We start from the raw sequence: 12919 nt of genomic DNA, 5'->3' as shown, positions 1-12919 counted from the left end.
TCACAGGTATGGCCCATTCATTATGGCATGACCAAACTTCATTGATGTTACTTTTAGTAATCGCCTAAACGTTAGCGTGTCATCATGTCTAGGATTAAATACTACTACGGTTTAGCATTACTTTTTGTCATCGTTTATACGCTTATGCTCATCAGCCGACCAGTGACTGCAACAATGTGTCCACAAACATTACAGTTGAATCATCAAGAAATTGCCCGTAATATTTCTGAAGCTCTGGTGGATATTATTGAAAGTTTTTTCTTGGAGAAAAATAATCGACGTACATTAAATGTTCACATCAAAGTTCGCAGCATTGAAAATATTTATTTATTCCACGATATTGTTGGCATAACGTTGAAATTGATAGATAGCCGTATTGGAATTTTTCTTACCAATGACCAACCTATACCAATTATGGATGATATACATTATGGAATATTGTTGGTAGATTCCAAGGAATCATTAGAGTGAGTAGAAACGAAATGTGTGGGTGTGTTACTTGGTAAGAAATTGTGGGAAAAGGTATTTTTAAGGTATAGATTACAACATTGATACCGAAATGTTGACATATTGGTCGTAGATCTTTTTGTATACTGTTCTTCATATACTAAATGTGTGTTTATCCGCCCTTGCGTATGTCCACAATTGCTTTGTACAAGACAAAAAATAATTGCAAGATAATTCGGCCAGATTATGAAAGAGGACCAAAAAAAGAAGACACGTGTAACGGCATTTTGAAAGTTTACGTCGCGAAGTAACCTAAATAGGAGTGGCAAGTTCCGCCCATTTCTACAAGTTTTGAAATATTCGACATCAGATTCTTTGGAATCCTTGCATTTTAGGTATAAAGTGTCTTTGGCAATATTGCTGACAACAATGCGGGGTATCTTTTTATGAAAAGAATTAAACCTCAACGCGACAATATCGATAAGTTGTCAATGAAAACCGTACCTAAAATTTTCTGAGCAACATTTTTGAGGAATATTTCGAGCTGAAAGACGTCATCAAGTGGTACTTTTATAGCGGTTCTTAAAAAAAGGAAAAAAAGGACATTGAAGGAAGCAAGTTAAAAGGTCGAAATGGTCATTCGATTTGACTGAAGACATCTCATCTCATATATGAGCTAAAACAACAGTTAACAAAGATATTACGCTAATTTCAGATGCTTTACAGGGTCTTCGGCAAAAATCGTATCACGCCATAACTCGGAAGTTCGACTCACGGCAGATCTGTCCTACGGGATTCTTAATATACTCACCAAGGGCTTTCATTCTCAAAAGGAATTATCTCTGCCCCAAAATTTCGGTTCACAGTGTTATAGGTAGAAATTATTTGTTAAACTTTTAGACTCATAATTATAATTTTTCCCATACTGAGTCAAAATCTCCTAAAATACTTCACTTTGTGGGGATTGTGTCAAAAGAAGAAATGTTCCAAATCAAATTTCATTATGAGTCTCTGAACAAACGAAATTTGTAGCTATAATATTTAACTTCTCCAGAAGCTTTCGCTTTTTATACCCTACACCACTATGTGGAAAGGGTATTATAAGTTTGTTTTGGTAAAAATTCATGTAACACTGCGAAATATTCGTCGGAGACCCCCAATGTGGTATACCAATCTTCATATCTCGGCGAGATAAATCGATTTAGAGATGTGTGTCCGTCTGTACATTATAAATTGTAATCAAACTCCAGGCCGCAATTATGGACCGATCGTCACGAAATTTGGTATGGAGGTCGGTTTCACATCAGAATAGATCGCTATTTTAATTGGGGATGATCGTAAAATATTTAGCTGGTGAAATGGACCAAAAACATAATTTTTATCCGATTTTGTAGATGCTTTGTAGGTCGCAATAGTAGTCAGATCGCCTCGAAATTTTAAATAAGGTAAGAGTATATGACAAAGAAGAAGCTTGTGATTTGAGACGGCGCACAGTATTAGCGGCGCGAAATTAATAACTTGGAAACGAATGAAGATATCTTTCTGAAATTTTGCACAAACTCAATCTGTGTCTGTGGGTAATTATGGACTAAATATGAACAACATAGGCAAATATTTTGGTATAGCCCCCATATAACGGTACCTCCTGATATTCGATATTTTGAGGATTTAAGCCACCTTTTCCTTCCAAATTAATTGTTATTTGGTACTTAGGGTTCATAGTGATCACTAAACCTTTCCACCAAAAATTGTGGACATAGGTCCACGTTTGGGTATAGGCCCCTTTTAAGGTACCTCCCGACTTTCAGTAGTTTGGGGATTTAAAGCTGCATTTTCCGACCAAATTAGGTGTAATTTGGTATTTGGGGTTCCCAGTGGACACAAAAATTCTCCACCCAAAATTGCGAACATAGGTCTACATTTTGATATAGCCCCCATATAACCGTACCGACAGATTTTGGGTATTTTGAGGATTTAAGCTATTTTTCAAGACCATTTATCAGCAAGATTTGCAGCTATTTGCAGCTAAATTTTGGTTATTCGGAATCTAGGGAGTCCAATTTAATTATTAAAAAAATAACTGGACCGAACCTCGGTGGACCTTTGTAGTTACGCTCCATCCAACAAAAGTATATTGCACTCAAAACATACAAAAAGTAATAATTTTTGAAAATTTATTGCTTTATAACTATGTAACATCAGGCCCCAAACATTTTATTTTAATTTAACTTAAACCCTCCCCTATCAATAAAAAATAAAATTTGTTTAGTTTTATTACGAATTTATTTAACAATTAAACAAATATGAGATCAGGTTTTTAGCAACAATTTTATTAAAATCTGATCCGTCAAAATTTCTTGCACTTGACACTGAATAACTGAGTGAATATTTACAACAACAAAAAAGTAAAAACAAAATCTTAGTCAGCAGAGTGTCTGTGATCGATATAATGGAAAACATTTCGCAATTTTATACTTTGATTTTTTGACTTTCGCGCCGCTAGATCAATGATTTCGTCCTCTGTGCGGCGATCAGATAATATTTAATTTAATTTAATATTTAATGGACCACAACTTTTGTGTGAAAATTGTGAAATTTTTTAATATACCGCTTATATCTTTATTCCTGGAAGAGACATGCCGGGCAAGTAAGCTATACTTGGAAGAGGAACGATTGACCTTTCTATTGATGCCAATTGTGTCGATGTACATGATAAGATAACAGAGTTACAGCCTAATATACCCTGTTATTTGTTTGTAGTGTAATGATAAACACACTAGAGGTCGCAATTATAGCCCAATAATCACGAAATTTTGCACGATGTTAGGAGATATGTAGAGGAAGATGCTTACAATTTTGGATGATGATCTGATATTATTTAGCGGGTGAAATGGACCATTACTTTTGTTCGAAAAATACAATAAAATATTTTTGGTCTATATTTTATTACCTGGAGGGCTTATACCGGCAAAGTATACTACATATGAAAATAGAACTACTGTTATTCCCTCTGATGAAAGTTGCAATAAAGTGTCTGCTATATAACGGGCCTACTGCTTAATATATAATGGGTTTTGTGTAGAGAACCACATTTTCCCATTCCCAGTCGTTGCATTATTGCAAATTACATGGTGCTCTAACGTTTTAATTGTCCAATTGTATTTTTATACATATATTGCGGCATGGATCGCTTTGCCACCTTTTTTCAAAACGATTCCCCAGCCAGTCAAAATCAAATTTTGAACGGGTGCAAAATATCCTTCAGTAAGGTTTGCGACATTTTTTAAGTATTTCAGTCATTTAAAACTACTCTACAAGTGGTGTCTTAGGACACGCCGTTCGGACTCGGAGATAAGCTATGGGTTCCATATCATTGAGCGTTGTCCCTTTTGGGATGTTTGTGAAACAATTATTATGTTATTATTTAAGCTTGGTGTGATACGGTACCGGAATCCACAAAGTTATTTCTTACAATAAGTGTATTTGTTCCATAAAGAAATTTTGGTATGCGGAAAGCTAATTCCCAGAGGTAAAGGTGGAGGGTATTACATGGTCGGCCCCGTCCGACTATAGCCTTGGCTTACTTGTTATATATGATTTAGGACAATATTCTACCGTTTTTATTCACATTTTCGTTATCTGCGGTCACAAAATATATTTTATTCAGGTTTTTCATAATAAATTCTTTCAGAAGATTAATTGTGCTCAATCCAAACTGTTTTTAGAATATCTATGGTGAATATATATAGGAAAAATATTGATAACCCAGATCGGACTTTGTAAAATTACGTATTTTAATGCTATAAACTAAAATAACGTCATCAGGATAAGTCATAGGTTCCTGATATTATATGTGAAAATGCGTGGATGGTCTACGGCTATTGTCCAGTGAATATATGTATATCTGACATACGAGTCCTAACATCCATGATTTTGGCATGGTCCTAAATACTATAATAATGGCAGCTACTCCTGCTCTGATAAAATTGACTGAATTAACCCTAGAAACTGATATACATGTATATATCATGAATGATCATAACAAATTTAGTTATGATATGGCTAGTTACTTCGATTTCAAGGGTCAATTTTATCAGAGCAGGAGTAGCTGGCATCATTATAGGATTTAGAACGTTTAGGTACGATTTAGAGTTTTGGTGTATTCAGGGACCTATAGTAGAATTTTATGACAAATAATTTTGTAGAATATTTTGATCTGATACGAACACATTTTAAAGGAGTTTTTAAAAGTTTTTGGAAAAAGGGACCAAAAAGATCCCTTTTGTGACTGGCATGAGGGTTAATTTTTTCTTACTTGTTATGAAAAGTTTCAGTCGGCTTTGTCGACAGAGATATACCCTCAGCCGAAGTGAATTGAACCTTTCATCTACGGACAGATCGAGTGAATTTTGTGGCCCCCTTTGGACATTTGAACTTGCCGACAAAAATGTGGATTAGGATTAAAGTTCAAAAGTTTTGCTTTGTTGAGGAGGTACTTGAAGGAATGGACCGACATAGTCCATTATGGAAGTGAATCTTATTTTGGGAGTCATATCTTTTCTGTACATATCGCGCCCACTAGTTATTTCAGTGGGTCATCGTACAACTTTTGCACCAGTATGCCACTAAGTATGGACATGTCTACGGAAAACATAATGTCGCTGTAAACAGGACCACAACGAACAGCATCGATATACATTTCCAAAGGATCTTCGAACGGACCCTAAACTGCACTTAGGCACAAATGTTGAACTTTTGTGGGGGAGGTACCCTAAGGATAGGGCCGAGATGGGCCATTTTATAAGTTAAACTAAATTTCGACAAAATAGTTGGAGATCCAAAGTTTCGACTAAATTGGTTCCCACGTTCAAGATATATCTTGCATTTTTAAATATTGTTGGGAAGTACCAGACGTTGTGGACCGGTTTTGCCTATCTTCGAACAGCAACTAAGTTTAGACAAAATATGACGAAGGCCAAATTTTAAAACAAATCGGTTGATCAGTTCGAGAATTATCGTGCTCTCCATCCACTACATATGGTACCATATGGGTTTTTTTACAACTTTCGGGATGTTTTCTCAAGAACTTGCCTTCTCTTGGACTTGCCCCTAAAAAAACTTTTATCGTCGTAATGGAGGCAACGAATGCAAGTTGCTTCAACAAAACTCAAATTGATTCGAGAGCTGGTCTTAAAGTGAACTTATCCCAAATTTTGTATGGGAGGTACCTGAAGGAGTGGACAAATATAGTCAATATTCGAACCTGATCTATATCTGGTAGATATATTAGGATATGTAAAGTATGGACCTAATTGGTCCCTCCCTTCAAGAGCTATCTTGCGCACAATTTTTCCGAACATTTTTGAACTTTTGTGGAAGGAGTGAACCGATATGACTTATCTTCGAACTTAAACTAAGTTTGGACAAAATATTTTGGACCGAATCGTGGATACATTCGAAAGTTATCTTGCGCTCCAACCACTACACACTCTGTCATAGGGGTTTTATGCATTTTTCAGGCTATTTTCTCAGGAAGTATGGACTTGCCCCTGATGAAATTTGTACCGTCGTATGGAGGGCAGTAAATAGAAGTTGCTACAACAAAAATCAAAGAGATTCGAGAGCTGGTCCTAAACTGAACTTTTCCGAAATTTTGTGTGGGCGGTACCCGAAGGAGTGGACCGATTGAGTCCATAGTGAAACCTCATATAAATCTGGTAGAAATTTCACGATGTGCAAAGTATGGACCAAATCGGTTATCGTCATCTTTGAACTCAAACAAAATATTACGAATGCCAAATTTTGGATCGTGCGCCCGATTTTCGGTATTTTGAAGGTTTTGTCCTCATTATCACACTGAAATGGTTGAAATTTGGTACTTAGTCTTCGTAGGAGGTAAAAAACTTTCCCCCAAGAATTTGTTGGTATAGGTCCACGTCTTCATATAGCCCCCATAGAATGGTACCTTCCGATTTTCGGTATTTTGAAGGTTGTGGCCTCAATATTTAACCAAAATGGCTGAAATTTGGTATTTGGTCTTTATTGGGGGTATTAAACGTTCCATATGAAATTTGTCGGTATGGGCCCACGCCTTCATATAGCCCCCATAGAACGGTACCTCCGTATTTCCGGTATTTTGAAGGTTGTGGCCTCAATATTTCACCGAAATGGCTGAAATTTGGTGTTTCGTCTTTATTAGGAGTATTAAACGTTCCATATGAAATTTGTCCGGTATAGGTCCACGCCTTCATATAGCCCCATAGGACGGTACTTCCCTATTTCCGGTATTTGGAAGGTTGTGACCTCAATATTCCACGAACTGGCTGAAATTGTATATTTGTTCTTTATTTTGGGTATTAAATATTCCATATGAGATTTGTCGGTATAGGTCCACGCCTTCATATAGCCCCCGTAGAACGGTACCTCTCTATTTCCGGTATTTTAAAGGTTGTGGCCTCAATATTCACCGAAATGGCTGAAATTTGGTATTTCCTTTTTACTTGGGTTATTAAACATTCCATATGAAATTTGTCTGTATAGGTCCACGCCTTCATATAGGCCCCATAGAACGGTACCTCCTTATTTCCGGTATTTTGAAGGTTGTGGCCTCAATATTTCACCGAAATGGCTGAAATTTGGTATTTCGTCTTTATTAGGGGTATTAAACGTTCCATATGAAATTTGTTGGTATAGGTGCACGCCTTCATATAGCCCCCATAGAACGGTACCTCCCTGTTTTCTTTATTTCGAAGGTTGTGGCCTAAATATTCCACCAAAATGGCTGAAATTTGGTATTTGGTCTTCATTTGGGGTACTAAACGTTCCATATGAAATTTGCCCGGTATAGGTCCACGCCTTGATATAGTCCCCATAGAACGGTACCTCCCTATTTTCGGTAATTTGAAGGTTGTGGCCTCAATAGTTCACCGAAATGTCTAAAATTTGGCATTTGTTCTTTAGTAGGGGTATTAAACGTTCCATATGAAATTTGTTGGTTTAGGTCCACGCCTTCATAAAGTCCCAGTAGGACGGTACCTCCCTATTTCTGGTATTTTGAAGGTTGTGGCCTCAATAGTTCACCGAAATGTCTAAAATTTGTGTTTGGTCTTTATTGGGGGGTGTTAAACCTTCCATATGAAATTTGTTGGTCAGGTCCACGCCTTCATATAGCCCTCATAGAACGGTACTTTCCTATTTTCGGTATTTTGAAGGATGTGGCCTCAATATTCCACCGAAATGACTGAAATTTGGTATTTGGTCTTTATTGGGGGGTGTTAAACGTTCCATATGAAATTTGTCTGTTTAGGTGCACGCCTTAGTATAGCCCCCATAGAACGGTACCTCCCGATTTCCGGTATTTTGAAGGTTGTGGCCCAAATATTTCACCGAAATGGCTGAAATTTTGTGTTTGGTCTTTATTGGGGGGTGTTAAACCTTCCATATGAAATTTGTCGGTTTAGGTCCACGCCTTCATATAGCCCCCATAGAACGGTACCTCCCGATTTCCGGTATTTTGAAGGTTGTGTCCGCAATATTCCACGGAAATGGTTGACATTTTTTGTTTGTTCTTTATATGGGGTATTAAACGTTCCATATTTGTCGCTATAGATCCACGCCTTCAGATAGCCTCCCATTGAACGGTACCTCCCTATTTCCGGTAGTTTGAAGGTTGTGGCCTCAATATTTCACCGAAATGGCTGAAATTTGGTATTTAGTTTTCAGTTGGGGTATTCAACGTTCCATATGAAATTTGTTGGTTTAGGTCCACGCCTTCATATAGCCCCCATAGAACGGTACTTCCCTATTTTCGGTATTTTGAAGGATGTGGCCTCAATATTACACCAAAATGGCTGATATTTGATATTTTGTCTTTCTTAGGGGTATTAAACGTTCCATATGAAATTTGTCTGTATAGGTCCACGCTTAAGTATAGCCCCCATAGAACGGTACCTCCCAATTTTCGGTATTTTGAAGGTTTTAGCCTCATTATCACATCGAAATGGCTGAAATTCGGTACTTAGTCTTCGTTGGGGGTATAAAACTTTCTGCCAGAACTTTGCCGGTATAGGTACACGTCTTGATATAGCCCTCATAGAACGGTACCTCCCGATTTTCGGTATTTTGAAGGTTTTAGCCTCATTATCACACCGAAAGAGCTGAAATATGGTATTTAGTCTTTGTTGGAGGTAAAAGCCTTTCTGAATGAAATTCGTTGGTATAGGTTCACCACGGTGCTCTTGAGACAATTTTAAATGGAAGGTGCTTACACATCGGAAGTTTTTGCGGATTCTGAAACTACAATGTTTACAGATGAGAACAATCAAAAAAAAAAAAAAAAAAAAATCGCCGGAGCGCTTCTTAAATAAATCGCGATTTAAGTTGAAATTTTTAGGGGTTGTTTAGGTTTTCGCGATTTTGCTTAGAAACCGCATTTCCTATCAAAATGGAACTGAAACAAATGTTGTAGCTATGAAAATTCTCTACAAGATTGACCTTTATGGTATTCTCGTCGGATTTACCGTTTTTGAGATATAGAAGATCAAAGTGGGACAATTCAAATTCAATTCAATTCTGTATCGCCCCCTTATAAAACAATGTCATAACTTCAAATTCCCAACATAAACTTATATATCTAAACAAAATGTTACAACTTGGTATAAGTTACTTAAGCCAGTCTAGTAGAGAATTTTCCCAGCTTTAAGATTTTCTCAGGTCCCATATCGATAAGACTTACCGTATTCAAGCAAAATCGCGAAACCCTAACAAAAAAACCTAAAAATGTAAACTGAGCTTCTTTATCTCAAAAATGGTACAGGGTGGGAACAAATGATAAACGTCAATCCTCTAGAGAATTTTCACAGCTACAACATTTTCTTTAGCTCCATTTCGGTTGGACTTGCGGTTTCCAAGCAAAATCGCGAAAACCTAAAAAACACCTAAAAATGTGAATTTTGACCGCGATTTATTTAAAAATCCCTACAGCGACTTTTTCTTGTTTTTGGATTTTTCTCATCTATGTACACTGCTGTTTCAGAATTCACAAAAATTGTCCCTGTGTAAGCGGTTTTCATCAAAAGTTAGTTAAGGCGCACCCTTCATGACATTGTTTTATAAGGAGGCGATACAGTCAGTGCATTGTCCCAATTTGAACTTCTATATCTCAAATATGGTATAAACTACGAAAATACCATATAGGTCGATCTTGTAGAGAATTTTCATAGCTACAACATTTTCCTTAGTCCCATTTTGATAGGACTTACGGCTTCTAAGGCAAATCTTGAAAACCTAAACAACCATTAAAAATGTCAACTTAAATCGCGATTTATTTAAAAAGCGCTCCGGCGATTTTTTTTGTTTTTTTGATTTTTCTCATCTACGAACATTGTAGTTTCAGAATCCGCTAAAACTTCCGAGGTGTAAGCACCTTCCATTTAAAATTGTTTCAAGAGCACCGTGTCACGTTTCGATATTGCACCCATATAATGGTACCTCCCGATTTTCGTAATTCTGAAGGTTGTGACATCAATATCCCACTGAAATACTGAAATGTGTTATTTATGCTTCTATGTGATTATAAAATATTCCAGAAGTGAATTATCAGTATAGGTTCGCGGGTTCCTATATCCCCCATAGAAGAGTACCTCTTGATTTTCGGTATTTTGAAGGTTTTGCCGAAATATCGGAAATTTGGTATTTAGTTTTTTTTGGATTCTAAAAGCTTTCCGCCAGAAATTTGTAGATATAGATCGACGTGTTGATATAGACCCCAATGGAACGGTACTTCCCGAATTTCGGTATTTTAAAAGTTAGTCACATTGTTTTACCGAACTTGCTGAAATTAGCTATTTAGTCCTCTTCATAAACGAAAGGAAACTAATTGTTCCATTTTACTTCAACAGAAGTCGTGATGGAGGGTATAACAAGTTCGGCCTGGCCGAACTTAACGCCGTTCTTACTTGTTACTTATTATAATTTCTTTTCTATTTCCAGATATCTCTACAGCAATATTCTTAAATATCATCTTTATGTCGAAGGTTCCTATTTCATTGTACTGTACACACTGCCATCTCCCAGTCAGTACTACGATGAGCTGCATACGTCGTTTCAGGTATCTTTAGATGCTGGCATCTCACATGCCAATGTTATTGTTTATGCGGGACTAAATAGTATTCTGCTATTCCTTGTTCAACCATTTTCCGAATTTCATTGTATGGCCAATGTACCGTTTATTAATAATAGATTTATCAATGGTTTATGGTCTCACCGGGGATTTTATGTCTCCAAAGTAAGTAATTTACATGGTTGCCCTTTGGTTTGTGCCACCTGGGAAGATATGCCATATTTTGAGGTCGTATCTAATGAGGCAGGATCCAAGCCATCTTTTCGTGGCTTAGAAGGACATTTGCTGGAGTATTTGGCAGAACGTATGAATTTCACGGTGACCATACGTTGGATGAACGATGATGAGATAAATCGCACACTTTACGATGAGCGAGGAATGTTGCATGAGGTAAGTAAGTAGTGGGTACTTCAAATTGTATTTAAATTAATTAATTACTTTTCATGTTGGTGTTTTCTTTTTAGCTTTTTTCAACAGGCACCGATTTGGTAATTGGGGCCTTCCACTATAAACCAACATCCTTCTATGACACCTATACACCATCAACCACGTATTATTTAAGCACCTTTTATTATGTGATCTCGGCAAAAACCCAACCATATACACCTTTTGTAAAGCTCTTGTTACCCTTCAGACAGGAAATTTGGCTGTTGCTTATTTTCATACTGGTGATTGGCTATGCTGTGATCTTCTATGTCACTCAAATAGATCGTCAAATTAAACATTTAGTATTGGGTAGAAGGCGACAACCTGCCGTCTACAACATGTTGATAATAAGTTTGGGTGGTCCAGTTGCCACCGATCCCAGAGTACCATTTTCACGTTTCCTGCTAATTGTATGGCTTTGGGCCTCATTTGTGTTGCGTAACGTTTATCAGGGTTTTATGTTTAATTTCCTGAGACACGATATGCACAAACCGCCTCCAACTAGCATTCAACAACTGAAGGAGCAAAATTATACCCTTCTTATGAGCGAATCGGTTTATCGTAGCGTAGAACATTTCGAAGGAATTCCCGAACTGACAATTGTTTTGAATGACTCGGAAGTTGAGAGTTTTCCCATGCTCAATGACCTGCAAAGCTATGGATTAAGCGATAAGACAGCCATGCTGACAGCTCATGAATATTATGGCTACTTTAGATATCGCAATACGAGCAATAGCGATTTTTATGTGGTTCCAGAAATTTTCTTCACCCAGCGTTTGAGTATTTATATGATGAAAGATTCTATTTATCTTCGCCGCTTCAATTGGTACATAGATAATTACATAAACGAAGGTCACATGAATCATTGGGAGAAATATTTGCTCTTTGAAAATACCTTTCGCAAGCTGAAAACGGAGGAACAACCGCGGGCCATGAGTTTAGTTCATTTGTATGGTGCTTTGAATTTGCTTTTCATTTGTTTAATGGGATGTATTTGCGTTTTAATGGGAGAAATTGTAGTCCATAGAATAAGCGGTTGGCTTAAGCGTCGTCGGAGATTATTGCGACGTAAACGTAATAGAATAAATATATGGACTGATTAATGTGAAATTGAAAAATTTTGTATAAAGTATTGTATATCATACGAGTATAAGATAGAAGCTGTACTGCGTAAATTTGAGAGTAATCATAATGTTTTATTAATAAAAAGATTAATAATTAATTAATGTTATTATTATTATACCTTCCGCCATAATATGGAGGGTAGGAGGGCAGAACGATAACTATCTGGCCTAACAATGAAAACGCGAATATTTACCATCAAAAATAGTTTTATTGTTTTCTTAAGTAGTCTCCAGCATGATTTATACTCTTTTTCATGCGCTCAAACCAATTGCTGAATCACTTTTTCCACGCCGATTGAGGCACCTCCAAAACATGGTTTTTGAACGCTTTTACAGCAACTTCTGGCTACGAAAATCGTTGACCACGCCTTTTTTTCTTGATATTCTGGAATCAAATGAAGTCATTGTATCCCCAGTCAAGGCTGTACGGCGGATGACCCATCAATTCCACGTTTTGTCTGGTCAAACAGGCGCTGGTTTGAATCGATGTGTGAGAGCTCGCATTGTCATGATGCAGAATGATTTGTCTTCTCTTATTCGTTTTTTGAATTTCTCAGGAGACTTCATGCAAACAAATTATAGTGTACCACTTAGAATTAACCGTCCTATATTTCTCACACGGTTAGTTTTTTCCGGCTCTTAAGCTAGATCCTAGATTCGTCGTCTGTAACGATCTTATAAACGTCATTTGAAGCACCGCTAACGATTTTGTGCAAAATTTCTTTGAACCAATTCACAGGAGACTTTCTTTGAGCGATTATCCAATTTTGCTGGATCTAACGAGAAAAATACATTTTTGCGG

General features: G+C 37.0%; 1 protein-coding gene across 1 annotated transcript; it reads left to right on the top strand.

Annotated features, from left to right (window-relative positions):
- Nucleotides 1–174: 174 nt before the first annotated feature.
- LOC141398418 (uncharacterized) lies at nt 175–12096 on the top strand. The gene is made up of 3 exons (XM_073975703.1): nt 175–467; nt 10438–10957; nt 11032–12096. The coding sequence occupies exons 1-3, from the start codon at nt 175–177 to the stop codon at nt 12094–12096; spliced, it is 1878 nt and encodes a 625-aa protein (XP_073831804.1).
- Nucleotides 12097–12919: the final 823 nt, after the last annotated feature.

Source organism: Musca autumnalis, unplaced genomic scaffold (genome assembly GCF_047663935.1).
Source record: "Musca autumnalis isolate F117 unplaced genomic scaffold, ASM4766393v1 scaffold_3, whole genome shotgun sequence".
NCBI classification, from domain to species: domain Eukaryota; kingdom Metazoa; phylum Arthropoda; class Insecta; order Diptera; family Muscidae; genus Musca; species Musca autumnalis.
Note: the sequence above shows the minus strand (reverse complement) of the source record. Positions and strands in the feature narration are given on the sequence as shown.